General features: G+C 43.6%; 1 protein-coding gene across 1 annotated transcript in view; it reads left to right on the top strand.

Moving 5' to 3' along the window:
* CRB1 (crumbs cell polarity complex component 1) overlaps positions 1 to 22864 on the top strand; it is a 161183-nt gene that overhangs the window by 13388 nt on the left and 124931 nt on the right. Inside the window, exons 3-5 of the mRNA XM_070384375.1 lie at positions 12624 to 12819; positions 15646 to 15785; positions 22406 to 22588. Of these exons, the coding sequence (XP_070240476.1) occupies positions 12624 to 12819; positions 15646 to 15785; positions 22406 to 22588 (519 nt within the window). The remainder of the gene's footprint in view (positions 1 to 12623; positions 12820 to 15645; positions 15786 to 22405; positions 22589 to 22864) is intronic.

The raw sequence follows: 22864 nt of genomic DNA, 5'->3' as shown, positions 1-22864 counted from the left end.
CTGTATGCAGGTCAAGAAGCAACAGTTAGAACCGAACATGGAACAATGGACTGGTTCAAAATTGGGAAAGGAGTATGTCAAGTTTGTATATTCTCACCTGTTTATTTAACTTCTATGTAGAGTACATCATGCAAAATGCTGGGCTGGATGAAGCACAAGCTGGAGTCAAGATTGCCAGGAGAAATATCAGTAACCTCAGATATGCAGATGACACCACCCTAACGGTGGAAAGTGAGGAACTAAAGAGTCTCTTGATGAAAATGAAAGAGTGAAAAAGCTGGCTTGAAACACAACATTCAAAAAGCTAAGATCATGGCAGATCATGGCATCTGGTCCCATCACTTCATGGCAAATAGATGGGGAAACAGTGGAAACAGTGGTAGACTTTATTTTCTTGGACTCCAAAACCACTGTGGACAGTAACTGCAGCCATGAAATTAAAAGATGCTTGCTCCTTGGAAGAAAAGCTGTGACAAGCCTAGGCAGCATATTAAAAAGCAGAGACACCACTTTATTGTTTTTCTGGTAGTTATTTGTATGGATGTGAAAGTTGGATCATTAAGAAAGCTGAGTGCCAAAGAATTGATGCTTTTGAACTGTGGTGCTGGAGAAGACTCTTGAGAGTCCCTTGGACTGCAAGGAGATCCAACCAGTCAATCCTAAAGGAAATCAGCCCTGAATATTCATTAGAAGGACTGATGCTAAAGCTGAAGCTCCAATACTTTGGCCACCTGATGCAAAGAGCCAACTCAGTGGAAAAGACTCTGATGCCAGGAAAGATTGAGGGCAGGAGGAGAAGGGGGTGACTGGATGAGATGGTTGGATGGTGTCATGGACTCAATAGACAAACTCCAGGAGATACGGAAGGACAGGGAAGCCTGGCATGCTGCAGTCCATGGGGTCACAAAGAGTCGGACATGACTTAACAACTGACAACAGCAACAGATAATAATACATAATAATAATATGTAATAAATAAATATGATTAAAATAATAAAAGAATACATCTATTTTCATGTTTTATCAGGGTTAAATTCATTACTGATAATGACTTTGGTTTCATATAAGATAAGAATGAAAACCTCTGCAACTAAAATAATATACAACACCAAGGCACTGCTTATTGTCCGTGGTGGCTTCTAGAAGTTAAAAATGTGAGGTGGCACAGAGCAGTCTCCAAACTGATGAAACTCAATTGTCTTTCAGAGACAAGTCTTAAGCTTGTAAAGTCTACATTAAGCAAATGCTTTTTTAGAAAGTGTGTTAATACATTTTGGTATCCTTAGAAAAGGTGTGTCTAAATGCACAAGCCAGAAATCTTATTGGATAAAAATTCAAAATGCTCCCATTGAAAATAAAAGTCCCAATTCTAATTTCTCACGTTTGTGTGTGTTAAGTTGCTTCAGTTGTGTCTGACTCTTTGCCATCCTATGCACTGTAGCCCACCAGGCTCCTCTGTCCAAGGGATTCTCCAGGCAATAATACTGGAGTGGGTTACCATGCCCTCCTCCAGGGGATCTTCCTGACCCAAGGATTGAACATGTATCTCTTTATGTCTCCTGCATTGGCAGGTGGGCTCTTTACCACTAGCGCCACCTGGGAAGCCCTTAATCTCTCATAATATCTTGTTAACTGTTATTATGGTAGCTTGACACTTTGAATCAGAGCAGGAAGTCACACAGACTTTTCATTGCTTCAGGAGGTTAAAAGATTATAAGTGACACGTAGAAACCCAGGCCTCTATCGTAAACCCATTGTTGTAATGGAAATGTGTGCTCTGTGCCTCTGCCCCGATACTGGCTGCAGATACGCTCTGATGGCTGTTGTAACTGATGTACTGTACATCACTCCTTCAGGAGTGTATGCCAGGAATGGCATACATGATTCTTACTCAAGAGCAAATTGTGCACAGAGCCCTGTTAGTTATTGAGTATATTGGGTGAGCAGCGGGTTTTACAAGGAAGGAGAACAGCTGTGTGCAGTCGAGAGGTGTGAGAGATGGTGGGCTGCGAGACCATCCTTGCAGGTGGCTCCAACAGTGTCCATATCTTTTATCTTTTAGATATCCATATCTTTTAGAAGCTTCTGTGGCATTCCAAGACAACATGCTTTTTCCTGGAAACAAGGAAGAAACTATTTTTAAAAATTAACATGGACAATGGTAAAAGCAGATCTGTCTTTTATAAAGATCACTCCTAGAAAAGAAATGTAGAGAGAGATTTGGAAGAGAGAAGCCAGCAGTCAGACAGGATGAGAGATGGTGAACAGGGTCTGGGCAAGTTTACAGCGATGCGGATGGCACCTTACATCCATTTCTAGGGGAGGAACGACGGGATTTGATGGCTAATTAGGGCATGGGAAATAGCGAGGAAGATCGTGGTAATTCCTGGAAAACTGGCTTGAGTGACCTGGATGATAACCCTATTCTCCGGCAGGGGTGGAAGAGAGGGTGGACGGAGGAGAGAGAGTTGGTATTTGGAACTGCTGAACGATGCCTGTGAGATAGTTGCTGAGACGTCCTGGAGATGGCTGGATTCAGAAGGGCAATCTGGCTCAAGTTACAGATCAAAATCGAAGAGTTTCTGAGAAGATGTTAAAGGGAAAACCTGCTTCCTGGTTTCCCTGAGAATGGTCACGTGCCCCCATAGTCTTTTCTCAAATGCAAATAAGTAAAACATGTTTTATTTTTTTCCAATGCACCTTTAATTTGTTGGCCTTTGCTAGAACTTGGCATTTTTTGGGTGGAAGCACTTTCCACACAGCCCTTATTAAAGGGTTCCTTCCTCTCTCCTTGAGTCTCGGGGCCAAGAGGGAAGTTGACTTTCTCAGCCCACTGCTCCTGGAAGACCATCATTTAGTTCATGACTCTATTGTCTTCCTCTTAAGCTGTTCCTTTCCTAATCCTGACTCTGCCACTTTGTAGCTTTTTGATCTTGTTTAAATTCTTAACTTCTCTGGGCTGCAGTTTCATCCTTAATAAAATGGGCATCATAGTAGTACCTCACGGATAATTTTTTGACAAACAAAATCAGATCATGCGCATGAAAAGCTTAGCACAGTATCTGGTGTGAAATAAACTCAGTGAATGCCAGCTGTTACCATTAATAACAGGCAAGGATCTTTGTCTTCAAAGCAGTTGTGGGATATAAGCAAGTAACAAGTAAAATATAACAGTGGACGGTCTGTGGAACCCAGGAGGCTGGAAAGAGTAAGGAAAATGAGCAAGACTTCACTAAGGATGGGACATTTAACAGAAGCCTTAAAGGATAACTTCATCAGGTAGATAGGCGGGAAAGAATTTTCCAGAAGAGGGAGACAGAGCAGTGTGTCTAAACTTGAGTGAGGGTAGAGGGACCTAATGGGTTTGAGAAAAAGCAAATGGTTTCATAGGACTAGAACGTAGAGGGGTGATATAATTGTCATGGGAAAAGAACTTGGAAATATTACAAAGATGTTTTGGTACCAGAGTAAGTTTTTGGTTTATCTAAATCCATTTAGCAGCTATTGCAGAATTTTATGGACCAGGCTTTTAGACTTTCTTGAGCTTCTTCTTTTCGGTGACCCCTATCTCTATTCCACTATAACCATACAACAACACAACTTCAGGTCAGAGCCTGCCCTTGTTCAAAAGGTTTTACCACCCAAATTCTCACAACGAAATGGCTCCAAAATCACTGTAGATGGTGACTGCAGCCAGGAAATTAAAAAACACTTACTCATTGGAAGGAAAGTTATGACCAACCTAGATAGCATATTCAAAAGCAGAGACATTACTTTGCCAACAAAGGTCCATCTAGTCAAGGCTATGGTTTTTCCAGTGGTCATGTATGGATGTGAGAGTTGGACTGTGAAGAAAGCTGAGCGCCAAAGAATTGATGGTTTTGAACTGTGGTGTTGGAGAAGACTCTTGGGAGTCCCTTGGACTGCAAGGAGATCCAACCAGTCCATTCTAAAGGAGATCAGTCCTGGGTGTTCTTTGGAGGGAATGATGCTAAAGCTGAAACTCCAGTACTTTGGCCACGTCATGCGAAGAGTTGACACACTGGAAAAGACCCTGATGCTGGGAGGGATTGGGGCAGGAGGAGAAGGGGATGACAGAGGATGAGATGGCTGGATGGCATCACCGACTTGATGGACGTGAGTCTGAGTGAACTCTGGGAGTAGGTGATGGACAGGGAGGCCTGGCATGCTGCAATTCATGGGGTCTCAAAGAGTCGGACATGACTGAGTGATTGAATTGAACTGAACTGAAACTTCTGTTTCCTTGCTTCTATTGAAATCTTACTTCAGCTCTAGCAGAATCTCCGTCTCTGGGCCTCTCTGCATTTGTGCCATCTGTCACTCTTTCCTTGTCTTGATGTCTCCCCAACCAGCCTGGGATTTATGCCATGCTGTGCTGTGCAGTGCTCAGTCGCTCAGTCGTGTCTGACTCTTTGTGACCCCCATGGACTGTAGCCCACCAGGCCCCTCTGTCCATGGGATTCTCCAGGCAAGAATACCGGAGTGGGCTTCCATGCCCTCCTCCAGGGGATCTTCCTGACCCAGAGATCGAATCTGTGTCTCTTACATCTCCTGCATTGGCAGGTGGGCATTGGGCATTGGCAGGTGGGCATTGGCAGGTGGGCATTGGCAGGTGGGTTCCTCACCTCTAGGGCCACCGGGGAAGACTGGGCTTCCCGGGGAGCTGTTTTAATGATGAGCCTCTTTCCTTAACTTTCTTGCCCTTGACCTGCAATTAGTATTTTGCAACTTTCCAGACCTGGGAATCCCCATTGCCTGCTTTCTTTTATCCTGACTTAAGGGCTGTTGTGCCACCTCTGATATTAGCTGACTGTAGTTATGCGTTTAGTATTGTTCTTGGTGCACGCACGTGTGCTCAGGTGTGTCTGACTCTCTATAACCCCATGGACGGCAGCCCACCAGGCTTTTCTGTCCATGGGATTTTTCCAGGCAAGAATACTGAAGTAGGTTGCCATTTCCTACTCCAGGGGATCTTCCCAACCCAGGGATCAAACCCATGTCTCCTCCATTGGCAGGTGGTGCCACCTGGGAAGCCCCTAGTATTGTTCAGCAGGTATTTACATGTCACTTGTAGATTTTTAAAATCATATTTAATACAGTGGCTACTTCATGCTTTTCCAGTTTCTAGCTCCTGTTCTCTCAGCATCACATCTGTATTTAACTGAGTTGGAAGCTATCCCAGATTCCCTGGCAAATTTATCTTTGCTTCCAATTACTTTTCAAAATCTTAAAAAATTCTACCTACTGGGAGAAATCAAGGCAGGAACACTGGAAAGAACAAATGACTGGATCGTCCCTGCCCTACCCTGAGCGTTAGCTGTGTGCAGCCTCACTCGGAGGTGGAGAGTGCGTGCAGTCCTGGGCCGTCTGCCCGCAAACCCACGTTCCTCTACTCGCCTGAGATGAGCGGCAGAGGAAAGGGGGAGAGAAGGAAAGAGAGAGCCACAGGGACATTTGTATAATTCTCTCACCCAGTGTTAGAAAGCAGTGATTATTTCGCTTACCAGAAAAAGCATTGGCAGTTTTTCAGGCTTGCACAAGCATTCTCCATAAAATCATTCACCTCCATATATTCAGGTTTCGTGTAGTTTTCTCTGTTTGCGCATTCTGTGGTGTGGCAGCCTGGGAATTACGGTGGCCTCATATGTCTTCAGAGTTCTAAAAGGAAAAACAGGACACTCACAACCTCTTTCCTGGGTCCCAGCATGTGTCTGGGGTCCCATCCAATCCCCAGGTCACCGAGGATGAGGGTGAGAAGTCTGGGGTTCTCCTCAACCTGCATTTCTGCTGTATGTTTGACCCTCAGTTTCTCTCCTTTAATCTGAAGGTTGGACCAAACCCTGAAGACTTCTGCTTGTTTGAATGTGCTCCTCCAATATTTTCTGTCCTAGGTCTGCATATCAATAGGGATTTGGTTAGGAAAAAAATTCATTTGATGTATTTCAGATATGAGGAGTTTCATACAGGAATTAAAGGCTTGTATGCAGAACAGGCAATGCAATTTGTAAGCCCTTAATTCCTAGATGAGGACAGGGATTGTGGTGATGGTTCCATAAACCAAAGGATGTCAGAGACTGGCAGCCAAGCCCCAGAAACAGGGTGGAGGCCTGGAGTAGAGTCTTCCTCACACCCCTGCAAAGAGCCAGCCAGTCCCGACCACATCTCCATCTCAGATTTGGAAACTATGAGACAACAGATTTCTGCTTTTTAAGCCACTTGATTTCCAGTAGTTTGTTGTTGTTCAGCCACTCAGTCGTCTCCGACTCTGCAAGTCCATAGACTGCAGCACATCGGGCTTCCCCGTCCTTCACCATCTCCCAGAGTTTGCTCAAGCTCCTGTCCTTGGAGTGGGTGATGCCATCCGAACCAGGCCAGAATACTGGAGTGGGTTGCTATTCCCTTCTCCAGGGGATCTTCCCAACCCAGAGGTGGAACCCAGGTCTCCTGCACTGCAGGCAGATTCTTTACCGTCTGAGCCTCCCAGGAAGCCCTGGCAAACTCATACAGGGCCCTTCTAGGCGCAAGGCCCTGAGTGACAGCAAAGGTCACATGCCATGAATTCCAGGAGACTGGCCCTGCTTGTCAGATGGCTGGGGCAGGGGGAGTCACAGAAATTCCTGGGAAAGATCTTCACCAAAGCACTGAAGTGGGGGTTCTTGAAAGCTCCCCAGAAGGTGCTGCAGCTCTGAAGGATCTCTGGGAAGTTCCCAGACACTCCATCCTGCAGCCGTAGGAACGAGTGGTCTCCAGGCTCTCCGGGGAGCTGCTGGGAAGCCCACCTGCCCCCGTGAGTCCTGGCTTCTCTCCCACCTCCCGAATCCCTAAGTGCCTCTCGTCAGCAAACTCAAACCGGGAACTGCCTGGAGAAGGGAATCTGAGGGCACGTGTGTCCCAATGTCTCTCTGTTGCAGGGCAGGTGGTCTTGGGAAGGGGTGACCACAGCGCTGCGCAGACAGCAGACTTCCCAGTGCCCTTGGACTGACACTCTCTGCACTTGAAGTTTGGACGTCACTTTCCTTGGGTTCTAACAAGACCGCCTCCCCACCCCCCACCCCCCACAAGGCAAGGATGTCTTTTCACAAGGTATCCGCGAGGTCGGGCAGAGGCAGGAGCAGCGCTGGCCCTTCTGTTGGCCTTAGGGCTATGAAGTGAGATCTCTCTGAAGTGAACTCTCCTCCGTCCAGGGAATATGACTTTTCCATATAAGGAAAAGGGGGAATTGATGTAGCAAGTAAGCAAGAAGAGGGGAGGAGGAGGACTTGAGAAGGAAAGAGACAATCAAGTCCAGAAGCCTTTGAAGAGACTAAAGGAGAACCCACCGAAAGCATCGCCAGAACCAGGAGGAGATGGAGGGCTTTTTTGCTTTAAATTAATTATAGAAGGAGGAAGGGAGCATCTTTAGACTATTTGCCAGGAACGTTGCTTCTCCACCAAAGCCAGTGCGTCAGCATGGAAATCTCTCATCCTTTTCCTTTTCTGTTACCGCGGCGCAGCCGCTCAGTCATGGCCGGCTCTGCGACCCCATGGGTTGCAGCACGCCAGGTCTCCCTGTCCTCCCCTAAATGCATGTGATTTCAGTCCTTCTTTGAATTTATGTCTTTAAAAATATCTGGTTGTGAGAGAATGTCTGAACTGTCTTTGAGAGCTAATGGAAGTCACGCAGTTCAGAGCGGAACTACCCGTGACTGTCAGGAATCCGTGACGTCACCTTAGTCGTCCGCGTACACGTAGCGATGTCGCTGTGTAAGTTACAGTGCGTCCCCGAACCTAATAAAGTCAGAGGGTTTTTTCCTGTCCTGTACATTTTTCTGTTGACGCAGAGTTCCTTTTATTTGTGTTTTTATCCCAACCTTTCTACTTTTCTTTCATACAGAAAAAAAAAAAAAAAAAGTGAAAGTGAAAGGCACTCAGTCGTGTCTGACTCTTTGTGACCCCATGGACTATACCCGTCCATGGAATTCACAGAACTATAAACCAACTCCAACAGATCGGTTCAGCTCCTGGAGGTGTTTTTGTGAAAGAATTTAACGTTACGAATTTTCCTTTTCTTAGACAATTAGCCATAGAAGGGCTACTCAGTAGCTGCAATCAGTTTCTGTCGCTACATAGGGTTACAATGACCCGGCCCCATACTCAGTGACGCTGTTTACGAAGTGAATGCCTCCAGGCAGACTGGACCGCACTGTTCGGGTGTGTTTTTGAAGGTCAATTCACTATCTATACTTGATGGCTGTATGCGTGAGAACAGTAAACATCCAAATGAAAACTGAAGATCATAGTTTTCCAGATGTTTCATCTATGGAGCCAAGCATCTGGAAATACAAAAGCATCTGGATGACTGACTGCGCTCATCACTTTTCATCCAGCTGTTTTGGCATCACTCAGATGTAGATCAAATCACTTTTTCCTTTTTTTCCCATATCAGTACCTCTGAAAAGCTGTGATAAGAATCACATTGTTAAGCAATATTAACAGTGATAAGACATATCAAATAAATCCAAAGCAAAGAGTTGTTTGTACTGAAATTGAATTTAAGCTTTTGAAACACGTTCTTACACATGCATCAGGATCACTTGAGAGCTTAAGTATTTGAATGACATTGTTATAAATGGAGCTGCAGTGTCTACAATAATGGTTTCTAATTTATTTATCTTATTTCTTAAGCAATAGGAAGTAACCTGAGTGTATAACAGATAGGTATATGAATTTTATTCACATCATGAAATAAAGTTTAGGAAAGTGTTAACAAGTTTTAAACCACTTATTTGGCTTTATATGTTAATGGTGTTTAGTAAATATAGATGACTAAAATACCAAAAGATGTAATCCAAAGCTATTAGGATGTGAGAGTTGAACCATAAAGAAGGTTGAGTGCTGAAGAATTATGCTTTTGAATTGTGCTGGAGAAGACTCTTGAGAGTTCCTTCAACAACAAGGAAATCAAATCCTGCTGCTGCTGCTGCTGCTAAGTCACTTCAGTCATGTCCGGCTCTGTGCGACCCCATAGACAGCTGCCCACCAGGCTCCGCCGTCCCTGGAATTCTCCAGGCAAGAACACTGGAGTGGGTTGCCATTTCCCTCTCCAATGCATGAAAGTGAAAAGTGAAAGTGAAGTCACTCAGTTGTTTCCAACTCTTAGCGACCCCATGGACTGCAGCCTACCAGGCTCCTCCATCTATGGGATTTTCCAGGCAAGAGTACTGGAGTGGGGTGCCATTGCCTTCTAAAGGACGTCAATCAATCCTAAAAGACATCAACACTGAATATTCATTGGAAGGACTGATGCTGAAGCTGAAGCTCCAATACTTTGGCTACCTGATTTCAGAAAAGCTGACTTACTGGAAAAGACCCTGATGCTGGGAAGAATGGAGGGCAGGAGGAGAAGGGGACGACAGAGGATGAGATGGTCAGATGGCATCACTAACTAGGTGGACATGAGTTTGAGTGAACTCTGGGAGATGGTGAAGGACAGGGAAGCCAGCATGCTGCAGTCCGTGGGGTCACAAAGAGTCAGACATGACTTAGCAACTGAATAACAAATATTTAAAAAATAATTATATGAAACATTTCTAAAAGAATTGATCATTTATATCTTTCATAGATTCTTTTTTTTTTTTACTTTAGCTTAGATTTTTTTTAATTTAAATTTATTTTAATTGGAGGCTAGTTACTTTACAATATTGTATTGGTTCTGCCACACATCAACATGAATCTGCCACGGGTGTACACGTGTTCCCCATCATGAACCCCCTCCCACCTCCCTCCCCATTCCATCCCTCTGGGTCATCCCAGTGCACCAGCCCCAAGCATCCTGTATCCTGTATTGAACCTGGACTGGCGATTCATTTCTTATATGATATTATACATGTTTTAATGCCATTCCCCCAAATCATCCGACCCTCACCCTCTCCCACAGAGTCCAAAAGACTGTTCTATACATCAGTGTCTCCTTTGCTGTTGCTTTTGCTGCATACCGGGTTATCGTTACAATCTTTCTAAATTCCATATATATGCGTTAGTATATTGTATTGGTGTTTTTCTTTCTGGCTTACTTCACTCTGTATAATAGGCTCCAGTTTCATCCACCTCATATATTCTTAAAAAATAAAAAATGTATCTGTTATTGTATTATTTTACATGGCAGAAATAAAGATACCAAAGCATTGCTGAAAAACTGCTTCAGAGATAGAACGAGAACACCGGTGTCTACTGGTCAGTTCAGGGGTCTTTCCCTTCACCTTGAGTTCAGTTGCTCAGTCCTGTTCAACTCTTTGCGAGCTCTTGGACTGTAACCCATCAGGCTTCTCTGTGCATTGGATTCTCCAGGTAAGAATAATTGAGTGGGTTGTCATTTCCCCCTCTGGGGGATCTCCCCACCCAGGGGTTGAACCTGCATCTCCTGCCTTGGCATGCGAGTTCTTTACCACTGAGCCACCGACCTTACTAATGCCAAATAAAACTGACAGAGAAATTCCTATTTGCAGGCCGGGTGAGAAATAGCCAGACCTCAAATAGGGATACTTAGGGACTTTGGGGGAGAAGGCAATGGCACCCCACTCCAGTACTCTCGCCTGGAAAATCCCATGGATGGAGAAGGCTGGTAGGCTGCAGTCCATGGGGTCGCTAAGAGTCGGACACGACTGAGCAACTTCACTTTCACTTTTCACTTTCATGCATGGAGAAGGAAATGGCAACCCACTCCAGTGTTCTTGCCTGGAGAATCCCAGGGACGGGGGAGCCTGGTGGGCTGCCGTCTATGGGGTCACACAGAGTCGGACACGACTGAAGCGACTTAGCAGCAGCAGCAGCAGCAGGGACTTTGGGAAGGTCATGTCCACACTGCTATATTTAAAATGGATAGCCAACAGGGACCTACTGTGTAGCACAGGGAACTCCGCTCAGTGTCATGTGGTAGCCTGCATGGGAGGGGGCTTTGGGGGAGAATGGATATGTGTATATGTATGGCTGAATCCCTTTGCCGTCCACCTGAAACTTTCACAACAGTGTTAATTGGCTATATTCTGATATAAAATAAAAAGTTTAAAGTGTGAAAAAAATGGCAAGCCACTTACCTACAACAGATACTATTCCACAACTTTCCATTTTTACTGATGTAAAATTTAAATTCTTTTTCTTCTCAAAAACCATTCAAAGTTAACATGCTGGCGTCTCTTTTTGGGTCGGCATTTGTAGAGTCTAGTCACAGCTGTAAATGGCAGGTGGTGCTGGAATAGCCTATTTCATTTTCTGTCAGAAAAGAGGACAGACAATTGAATAACTACTAAAAACCTCTGAGTTCTTGAGAAATTCCTCTATAATTTTAATTCACAATTTGTTATCCTAGGGAATAGGCCCGGGAATAAAGATGAGCAAATATAGATAGCTCCCTTCTGTATCTTTTAAAACCTATATGCACATTTGATTATTGTGTATCAAATACTATTTCAGCTTCCCAGGTGGCACTAACGGTAAGAACCTGCCTGCTAATGCCGAGATGTAAGAGACACAGGTTGAATCCCTGGGTCAGGAAGATCCTCCAGGGTAGGAAATGGCAACCCACTTCAATATTCTTGCCTGGAGAGTTTCATGGACAGAGGAGCCTGGCAAGCTACAGTCTATGGGGTCACAAAGAGTTGGACATGACTAACCATGAATGCATCATCAAATATTATTTAGACAGATTCAGTAGAATACTTTGTAATCTCAGTGTGACTACTTTTGTAAATCTTAAACTTAGCTTGCTTAGGAAATAATCTTCACCTACTATTTGGGGAGGGGGAAAATACAGATTTTTTAAAATGTAATTTTACCTTAAAATGAAGTAGCTTTTAATAATAGCACTAAATACGTTGAGTTTAAGTCACAAATGGATTTTCTATTTAAAAGCAACATTTTACAGTGGTATAGAAAATGTAAATATTTCTATGCAAAAAGGATACTAGGGAAATAATTGCACATTGTACAATAAATAAATATTTGTGGAAAGAGAAAGTACTTTTTCTCTAGCAAATGTGTAGTATACTCCAGGTATTACGTTAGGCACTTTAGAACGCATTGGAATTGTAATAAGTATCCTGTGGGGTAATTACAACTGTTGGTCCCATTTTTCAGGTTAAGAAACTGAGATTAGGAAAGGTCAAGCAACTTTCCCAAGGTCACACAACTAAAAGAGGCTGTGACAAGATTCCAATCCAGGCCATTTGGCTTTGGAGTCTGAGCTTTTATCCACTGAACAATGTGATGCCTAATTAAACTAAGTGTTTAAAAATAATTTAAAGACATTGGCCAGTCCCTTTCAGGCTTCCAACAAAAGTACAGTAAACAATTACTTTGTTCTAAAAATGATTTGTTTCCACGGACTAAAAAGCCACAAGCTGTTGCAGGCGATGGTTTTTTGTAAGTGACAGCTGCTCTGCTTTGTGAACTTCCCGCAAGCCTGCCAGAAAGTTAATATCAATTACAATTAAGGAGGAAAATTATTTTGGGCAACATCACATTTGACAAGAGCTTTGGCAAACAAAGCGTTGCCAAAGAGCGAAAATATTAACACTTCGCTAAAACTTTTCCTTTTTTTTTCTTCCCGTGCCGACTTTTGCATAAAGGTGTAAACTGTGAACTGGAAGTTGATGAGTGTTGGTCCCAGCCCTGCCTCAATGGTGCCACTTGCCGGGACGCTGTGGGGGCCTACTTCTGTGACTGTGCCCCGGGATTCCTGGGCGACCACTGTGAGCTCAACACGGACGAGTGTGCCAGTGCGCCGTGTCTCCATGGCGGGCTGTGCATGGACGGAGCCAACAGGTACGCTTTCTCCCGAGAAAGCACTCACTGGCCAGGAGCTACTGCACCACCTCTGGCGAATCTGGAGATCTCACAACCCCAGCTTAACGTTTTCAGAGTGCTTTTTATGCTTCAAGTGATTCAAGGTTGTAGCAGTCACGCTTTATTAAAAAATGCATCCTTTGGAGGGCCTCTGTCTCAAGAGAGAGCATTTTCCAAGTCATTCTTGTAACAGTTTAGAATTTCTTCTGTTATAGAAAAGTGCCAGTCTTCCACATCGAAGAAACAAAGGGGAATCTACCTTCCCTATCCATGGTAGATGCGAAAACAAAGCTGGAGTTATTCTGTATGTGAATGTAAGATTGTACTTATGAAATGACAAGCATATAAATCAAGTGGTGAAAAAGAAATCCTTTAGGAATTTTATCTAAACAGTGTTGGCAAGGGCAGTGATATTAAATTAATTATGTCTTGAATTTCTAGTTGTTTAGGGAATTAGGTGAGTACTTTTGAGCCAGCAGAGTGATGTTCCAAATTAGAGTCTAACACTGACTTCTCAGCAAAAACAAAACCAAACAATAAATCGCACCTTAATATAAGGCATATAATAAATTTGGATGACGGTAGTTGAATTCATATAAAATATTTTTTGGAAGAACTTTCTAGCAGTTAAAGCACAGGCATTGAGTTATCAAACACTTGAGTTTTAACTGCTTAGCACTTGGCGGTGTGTTCACAGATCCTCCGGCAGCTCAGTGGAAGGCAAGGTGGGCCTTAAAACTCCCCCTCGACAACAAGGAGTCTAAAGTTTGGAGAAGTCAGGGGACCCCCACAGGTTCATACAGTTAATTCTTTGCAAAGGAGGATTAGAATCCAATTTTATTTAATAATAAGATATAATTTATCCCACATCTGAATTTCAAAATGAGTCAGACTCAAAAGGGGGAGCAATAAAAGTCTTATGTGCTTCAAATATATCCAGGAAAACAACAGATTTTAAGCAGAACAAGGTGGTGGAACACCTCTTTGGTAAACTCTGAGCGTGATCCAGGCTTTGCCTGTGATTTTCAGTTACACCCACTTCGTTCTCCAGTGGTGAGAATCTTCACACCTGGAGACTGGTAACTGGGAAACACATGGGCAGACAGATCAGACAGAGCAGCAGTTCCCACACAAGTGCTCCGGGAAAGAGGAGGCTCTTCCAGCCAGGCCTCACTGTTTCCAGGAGGCGTCAGGACAGAAGTCACACAATGCTTTTGATACCTGCCTGTGTGCGTGCTAAGTAGCTTCAGTCATGTCCAACTCTGTGAAACTGTGGACTGTATAGCCTGTCAGGTTCCTCTGTCCATGGGATTCTCCAGGCAAGAATACTGGAGCGAGTTGCCGTGCCCTCCTCCAGGGGATCTTCCTGACCCAGGGACCGAACCCATGTCTCTTTTGTCTGTTGCGTTGGCAGGAGGGTTCTTTCCCACTAGTGCCACCTGGGAAGCCCTTTGATGCCTTTGGAAACAAACAGAACAAGGCTAAACCTGCTTCCTGCTAGCTTTCCTCTTTCACCGGAGTACGTGCTGTGAATACTTTTTCTACTGTATCCAGAGCTCTCTCAAAATACCTAAATATTGAGATCATCTCAAGTTCAGCAAATATGACCTGACTTTGTTTTCCCACCAAAATAATTAACGCATTTGCTATGAGATTTGTGGGAAAGGCAAAAACTATGCCCCCTGGAAGGTTCCTGCAGACAAAGGAAGATGTAAATGAGACTGAGTCTGTGAACTGAGGTGCGCTAGCCAGGCTTGACCTCAGGGCTCTGGTCTTCAAGGTCTCACACATGGTATTGAGATTTGCAGTAGGCATTTTTAAATCAAAGAAATGAAATAGTGAATAGAGGATTTCTAGCTAGGAAAATTATGTATAAAAATTATAGTCACTTATATTTGCTAGTATTTCATTTTCCTTAGTGAAATCTTAATGTCTGCATTGGTGGTAAACAGACATATAGCCAGGGTGAACAGGACTGTTACTCTTTATTAAATCATAGGTGTCCTCCCCCTAGACACTTATTTTATCTAAGCTGGGTGTGTAAGCCCATGATTTTTCAATACTGGATCCTCAAGGAGAGGCCATATAAAGTGACATAGAGTGAACAACTCTCCCGGTCAGATTCGTATTTTAGGTCTGTCAGATAATCCCATTCAATCGACGAATCATTATAAATAACACGACCAAAATATTCTTGTAATCTAGAAATAAGGAAACATAAGTCACAATTTATATAATGAGAAGCTTTCCTTTTTTCCATAATTTATTATTTCACTAGGGACCTTATTACTGGATTCTTTATATAAAAAAGTGCCTTGATGGTATAAATCATTCTCTGCCGCCTCACAAATATTAACTACTCTATTTCATACAATTCAGTAATTTTATTCAGTATTTTCTGCCCTTTGGCATGCTATGCTCATTCTTCATATACACATTTAATTATCCCAACGACTCTGTGACAAAGGTACTATTACCTTCAATTTATGGGCGAGGAAACAAAAGTATAAACAATCATGGTTTTCAAGTAATTTTGACTGAACACTTGCTTGGGGTAAGTCTCCTTAGCTCTCCAGGGGCTCCTTGGCTCTCCTTAAAACATTTGTGTGGGATAAGCAAGTCTCCTTAGCTGTCCTTAACAGACTTGCTTTCACTAAAACCTTGAGGGATCATCTCTCGAAGCCTGCAAGCATATGCTTCTGGTAGGTATTAAGCCCACGCTGATGGACAGGTGGAGAGACAGGACAAGGATACGTCGTCCCCCATGAGCAAGGGGTGATGTCCTGACTTCATTTTGCTCCCCAGGTACAGCTGTACCTGCGCAGGTAGTGGGTTCACGGGGACACGCTGTGAGACCCTGCTGCCCCCGTGTTGGTCAGAGCCCTGTCACAACAACGCCATCTGCGAGGACAGTGCTGACCGCTACACCTGCCGCTGCCGGCCCGGTGAGTGACAGGACTCCTTCCACTGGTTTTTTGTTTTTCTTTTGCGTAGAATAGAAACAAATAGCTTATGGCAAAAGGAAATTGTTGCTGGAGGTTTAAAACCAACTCTTTCTTCTAGTTATCATTGTTTGATTTAATCGTGTTCTTCGGTGCTCAAACATATCTATTGCTACACTACACATTATCTGAACTAGATTACCAAGTGTCCAATCATCAGAATCTTCTAGAAGAAATGCAGAGGAAAAAAATAATCAATGGAAGGGTTGATTTCAGCATGGTTTTTGTGGAGTAAAATTCACTGGAAGATGCTTCCTTGTCCTCCAAGATGTTTTCTTTGGCACCTAGAACATATTAAAACCCATGAAACTCCGTTAAAATCCTAAGTGCTTGTGTTGTAATTCATGGAGTCAATCAGTGTGATGGCTGATTGTCCCCATAGAGAGTATAGAATGATTTTTCAGAAATGTAAGTATTCTGCTCACCTTTTATAATGTAAAAGACAATATAAGTTACACATACATAAACCCTAATTTAAAATAGCACTTTAAAAGATAATTGGACTTGAGCGTAGAGGTGATGGGAAAGAGTATGTGACACTTGAATCAACAAGCCACTCGTAAATATTAATGTTAATTTTGGCAAAAAATAACCTGCTTGACATACTTCAACCTCTTACTAGGATTTTATTGCTAGAAATGAAAGTGCATTTCTCCTCTCTTCTTTCTTGAGCCATTGGAAAACAACCAATAAGCTTGCGATTATTTAAAATCTAAGCTTACTGACCACGTACCCCACCTCCCCACTCATGTCATTATCTAAGGAAAGGGAGGCCCTGTAAGTTGGGGGGAGGCATGAAGACTGGGGTCAGTCCAGTCAATAGCAGCTTCTGATCAAAAGGCATCTCAGTGCCTGAGGAACATTTTACATGCTTTGGTAAAAACCAGATAAACTTAAAAGTATAAAAGGAAGTTGGGGATTCGCCTGTGGCTCAGAGCTCTGTGTACCTCATGTGTCTCCCCACTTCCAGATAATGAAGAGGACGTATTTGTTTTCCTCTGGCCATTGGTCCTTGTCACTAGGAAACGATTTGTAACACTTGAATCAACAAGTCACCTCCAACACTGAATTTTTTTCCAAAACGTGTTATTCCACGTTCTTGTCATCAGCCAACCCTCAACACTCAGTCAACAGTCTGAACAGGACCTCAGTCCAGAAGCAGGGGGTGGAGTGGACAGCTTGGGAGCAGGACGAGTCCACCATTTGTTAACTGAGTAAACTAGGGCGAATCACCCCTTAATTCTTACATTTCTCATCCACAAATAAAGGATACAAAAGCTATTTATAGTATTGTTGTGAGGGGTAAAATTATAAAAATGGAACCTGGCATGTATTAAGTACTCAAAAAAAAAAAAAAAAAGGCAACAATTATTACTACATTCCAGGTTCTACACCAGGAGGTGAAAATTGTATATGACAGATGGTTTCTGTGCTCTAAAATAGGGGCCCCCAACCTCTGGGATCTAATGCCTGATGATTTGAGGTAAGCTGATGTAATAATAATAGAAATAAAGTGTACACTAAATGTAATGTGCTCGAATCATCCCGAAACCACCTCCTCACCCCTGTCCAGTTCACGGAAAAATTGTCTTCCATGAAAGCAGTCTCTGGTTCCAAAAAAGTTGGGTCCTGCTGTTCTGAAGGGTTTGTAATGGAGTCAGGCAGCAAAGGAGAACTGCCTAAAAAAGACCAGTATGAGCCCCAAAGATTTCACTGCCAACTATATATATGAAGGATTGCTGCTGCTGCTGCTAAGTTGCTTCAGTCGTGTCCAACTCTGTGTGACCCCACAGACGGCAGCCCACCAGGCTCCCCATCCCTGGGATTCTCCAGGCAAGAACAGTGGAGTGGGTTGCCATTTCCTTCTCCAATATGAAGGATTAGGGGATCACAAAGACACAGTTCCTCCTTCCAAGGAGCTTAAATTCTAGCAGGAATACAGTGTGAAAAAACTGTGTACAGTACAATTTTGGGTGGCTCAGACAGTAAAGAATTTGCCTACAATGCAGAGACCCGGGTTCGATCCCTGGGTCGAGAAGATCCCCTGGAGAAGGGAATGACAACTCACTCCAGGATTCTTGCCTGGACAATTCCATGGACAGAGGAGCCTAGCAGGCTACAGTCCATGGGGTTGCAAAGAGTTAGACATGACTGAGCAACTAACACTTTCACAAGATTCTCTAATAAATTCTGTAAAAGGGAAGAAGGGGAGAAAATGTTTAGCAACGGCCTGAGGAGGCAGCATTTTAGAAAACTTGAAAGACCACTAAGCACATCCCAGAAATGTACCCACGATCTGTGTGACTTTGGCCACGTCTCTGCTCTGAGCCTCGGTTTCCTCATTGACAGATAAAGCAGAGATGATAATAATATCCACCTCATGGTGTCATTGTGGAGTGAAGTCCAGCTCATTGAGTGGACTTTGTGTCATTGTACTCCACATAGTGTCATTGTGGAGTGAAGGAACTCCCAGCTCAGCCTAGACCACAGCAAGTCGATAAATGTCAACCCGACACCCTGGAATTAGGAGATGGGCCATTCTAGACCCTAAGGCCGGCAGGTGGTAGCTTGTTGCTTGTTTAAAGATAGAAGAGAGGAAAAAAGAAAAGGGAAAGACGAAAGGGCAGCAGGAGCACAGAGAAAAGAGCCCGTCCAACTGTGGGGCCTGGAGGGAAAATGCTGGGCTATGCAGGGCTGGGGGTAGAGGGGTGGGCTGAGGAGCAAGATGAGGCTGAAGCCAAATCATGATGTCCACCCTGCAAACCGTGGGGCAGTCTGACCTGTTAATTTACAAAGAGCTCCCTGGCACTTCAGTGGAAGAATGATGGAGAGAAATAAGGCTAATCGCAGGGAATCCCGTGAGACTTCTGCAGTGATTTAAATAAGAGCTAAGTCACGGACCGGAACAAAGATGCCAGTGGCGAGGGTGGATGTGAGCGTATGGACGGCCACGGGAGCCCTTTAGGAGGTGGAAAGGACGTGGGGATTGGGAAGGGAGCGCCAGTTTAGGACAGTTCTGCTTCTGAGTTTTTCTCTTGGGTCACTGGATGGATGTCGATTTTGCCTAGAGAGAAAACTCACAATGCCTTGTACCCAGTTCTCACAGTTATATGTAAAGAGAAGGTTTAACACCATAAGCTACTCTTATCTAAGAATCGTAGACCATTCCTTTGGATCATGAGATGCCTGCCACTGAGCGCGATGACAAGAATACAGCGCTGTAATTGCCCAGGGTCCTCGTTTCAGGGGTAATTAATCACAAGTGTCAGTTACCTTAAATGCTTATCTTAAAAGTTTTCCTATTACCCAGAGAAGATTCTTGGTTTTTTTTTTTTTAAAACATGTAATTTAAGAACCCTGGGGTCTTGACTCAGCATCATATTGTTTCTTTGTACAGAGTTTTATAGGAAAACTTGTTAGAACTATTGAATGTAGCCTTGACTGAAAGAATCTATTTATACATCTGGTTAAAAGAAACAGCAAACAGAATCCCCACAGGGCCCAGTGGTAGGGACGGGACCCGTAATACCATAAATCAGAACCTTCCTAATGTTCAGGATAAAAATAAAGACAATGCATGAGCCAGAAAGCAAAAAAGGATTTATGAAAGTACTAAATTACTTCCTAACCTGGGTTGTGCATAAGTCTTCAAACTTAGAATGAGAAGATTGAAAATAGAACTTCAGTAAGTCAACTGTAGCACAAGATGTTTATAAAAACCATTATTTAGTGAATATGTGTAGATCCTTAAGTATGAAATAAAAACGCTTAAAAAGTAAACATTCAGGCTTAAGAGACTAAGGGTTCTATGGGTGGGGAGGGTCATGACAAAGCACTGTGGGACCCTCATCTGACATGAGCTTCCAGTTTCCTTTTCAACTCTCAGTTTCTTCTTGAGAAGGTTGATGAAGACCCCAGGAGTCAAACATGACAAAAGTATTATACGGACGAGCAGCAGAGTTTGTATTGCGGTTATGACTTGACATGGGACCCCATATAGGTTTTTATTAAAATTACAAGATGAGCATTCATATCATGTTCTCATTATTTGCTCATTAAGAGTTCATCAACTCTCTAGTTTATTTGCTAAGCAAGGATTATCATCTAAATTGTTGATTAGTTCTGTTTGAATCTCATCCAGGAGTTGACTGAAGGCCTAGTACTCAGGTGTTGCTCAGTCCTAGCGTGGTGAATTAAAAAATACAGTCTCTGCTTTTATGGAGCTCACAGTCTGTTGAGGGAGACAGCTACATAAATAAGTGAATAAGCTATGTCATCTATTCAGTCGCTCAGTCATGTCCGGCCCTTCTGCGACCCCGTGGACTGCAGCCCACCAGGCTCCTCTGTCCGTGGGATTTCCAGGCAAGAATACCAGAGTGGGTTGTCATTCCCTTCTTCAGGGGATCTTCCTGACCCAGGGCTGGAACCCGAGCCTCCTGCATTGCAAGTAGATTCTTTACTGTCTGAGCAATCAAGTGAAAATTATATGCATAAATGAATTTTAAAAGATACCTCTAAAAATAAGCACATAAGACCAATCTTTGTAAGACAATGAAAGGAAAGAATTGGGTATGTGAGAGAAAAAGTTCTTATTTAGATCTGTCCATGAGGAAATGACATTCTGAGAAAGTAATAAAAGATCGAGTCTGAATACATAAGAGTTATGCAGGCACAGTCGTGGAGGAGGGTTTTCTAGGGGAGGGAACAGTATTCTAAAGGCCCTGGGACAGCAAGCATTCTAGGGACAGGAACAGGTTTGGTAATGGGGCCAGATAATAAAGGGCTAGCCAGGTTAAGGATTTTGAACTTTATTATGTGTGAAAAGTGAAGCCTTTGAATGGTTTCAAAGTAAAGAAAGACCATGATTGGATTTATAACCTTTACCACTTTGGATTGCAATTTTACTTTAAGAACATATTTCTCAGCAGTTAAGTGACATTGCAAAGATCCGTAGGTGAAGTCATTTGTATTATAAGTCAGGTTGTGTTCCTATAGGAACTTCGCACATCTCTTTCATCATCTCACAAAACAGCTGGTGTGATCCTGGACACACTCCTCAGCATTATGTTAGCACTTAACTAGCTTTACGTTTTTGGGCTAGCACTACACACAGTATGTAAATAATCGAAATCGGTAAGAAGAACAACCTAATAGAAAAAGATATGAAATGATTAAAAAATTCAAAAATATTAAGATCAATAATATCTGGGGAAAATGTAAAGCAAACAATGATAAGGTATGATTTTTTATCTAGCCAACTGGTAAAAATTTTTGCTTGGTGTGGCAAGTGTTGACAAGGGTCTGGACCACACACACTCTTATCCTGTGCCAGTAGACACGTAACAACCTCTACAGTTTCTCTAGAGGTCGTTACCAGGATCTATTAAAATTTGAAATGCCCGTAACCTATAACCCAGAAATCCCACTCCTAGCATAGACCTCAGTGTTGCGCTCAGACATTTGCACAAGCCGCATATATGATGTTATTCAATGCAATATTGTAATAGCAAAAATGTATATAAACCCGCTAAGGGAATGGAATGGTCAAATTATACACATCTGTGTTATGGACTACTTGGCAATAGTTAAAAATTATGAGTTAGCTCTATATTTCTAACATGGATAGATTGTGCATGGGAGTAAAGACGCCAGGCCATACTGAAGGATGCGCGCGGTCAGTACAGTTCCGGTTACGTTAACACACACAATAAATAGACACATATGTGGTTTTAACAGGTGCATATGTCAGTAAAACCACAGAAAATAGTTCTGGCAGGGACTTTCTTTTATATTTAATATCCAAATATTTTATAAAATACTAAATAATTCATGTTTTATTGTTTTTATTCTTGTCCCTAGTAAAATGACCCAGCTAAATCCATTCAAGAACAAAATAGTTTTTTCTTCTGTCTCACGGTGTGTAAGGAAATCATTTACCTCTGCTTCGAGGTTTAAGAGAAGAATTTAGGCTTGGCTACGTGCTCTCTGCTGAGTGTGTGGTATGTGCTAAGTTGCTTCAGTCCTGTCTGACTCTGAAGTGCTGAGCCTGCCAGGCTCCTCTGCCCCTGGGATTCTCCAGGCAAGGATCCTGGAGTGGGTTGCCATCTCCTCCTCCAGGGGATCTTCCCAACCCAGGGATTGAACCCACTTCTTTTACATCTCCTGTTTTGGCAGGCAAGTTCTTTATCACAAGCACCCACCTGCGGTCTGCTGACTTTACATCTATACTCTGGAAAAATATATCTTTTTTTTTTCTTGCTTAGCATTCAAACAGTTGGAATGTTTGAAGAACTGGAGTTTAGTTAAAACTTCCAGGTTAAGTCAAGATGACCCTGAAGCCCTTTCTTCGTCCATCTTTGCTAAGAGTCTGGCGGTGCTATGGAAGTGACTCCGCTGTTGCTCTTAGCGTTTGCGGAAGCCCCTTATCAGATCCCCTTGCCGGCTCCTCAGGGGGACCCAGCGCCTGTTACCTGGCGCCACGCGGTGGCCAGCCCCCAGTCAGGCGCGTGCTCCGTGGCTGAGGAGCTCTGAGCCCGCAGCCTCTCTGGCCGTTTATCCTGCAGGATACACGGGCGCGCAGTGTGAGACCGACCTCGACGGATGCGGGAGCGGCCCCTGCCAGGCCGGCGGGCGGTGCGTGGAGCTGTCCTCGGAGACGGGGCGTGAGCGCCTGGCCCGGCTGCTGTCTGCATCCCGCCGCCCCGAAGCCTCCCGTTACGTCTGCATCTGTCCACCCGGACTCACAGGTAAGGCCCGGCGGTGGAGAGACACTTCGCCTTTCTAGCGTTTGCCAGCAGGTCATGCATTCACCCAGAGAGCGGTGCTGTGTAACCTCTGTGCCCTGGTGCAAAGGGTCCCCCTTGTGGGCCTGGAAAATACCTCATTTCACCTATGGTAATTCCTCAAATCATGGGGAAAATGTTAAAAACAGGGGTGGAAGAGGCGTACGAAAGGGGAAATGCTTGTATACTTTATCCTGGGGAATTAGAAGCCAACTCAAGCTCTTCACCTTAGAGACGGAA

This window comes from Bos mutus, chromosome 16 (genome assembly GCF_027580195.1).
Source record: "Bos mutus isolate GX-2022 chromosome 16, NWIPB_WYAK_1.1, whole genome shotgun sequence".
Taxonomy (NCBI): domain Eukaryota; kingdom Metazoa; phylum Chordata; class Mammalia; order Artiodactyla; family Bovidae; genus Bos; species Bos mutus.
Note: the sequence above shows the minus strand (reverse complement) of the source record. Positions and strands in the feature narration are given on the sequence as shown.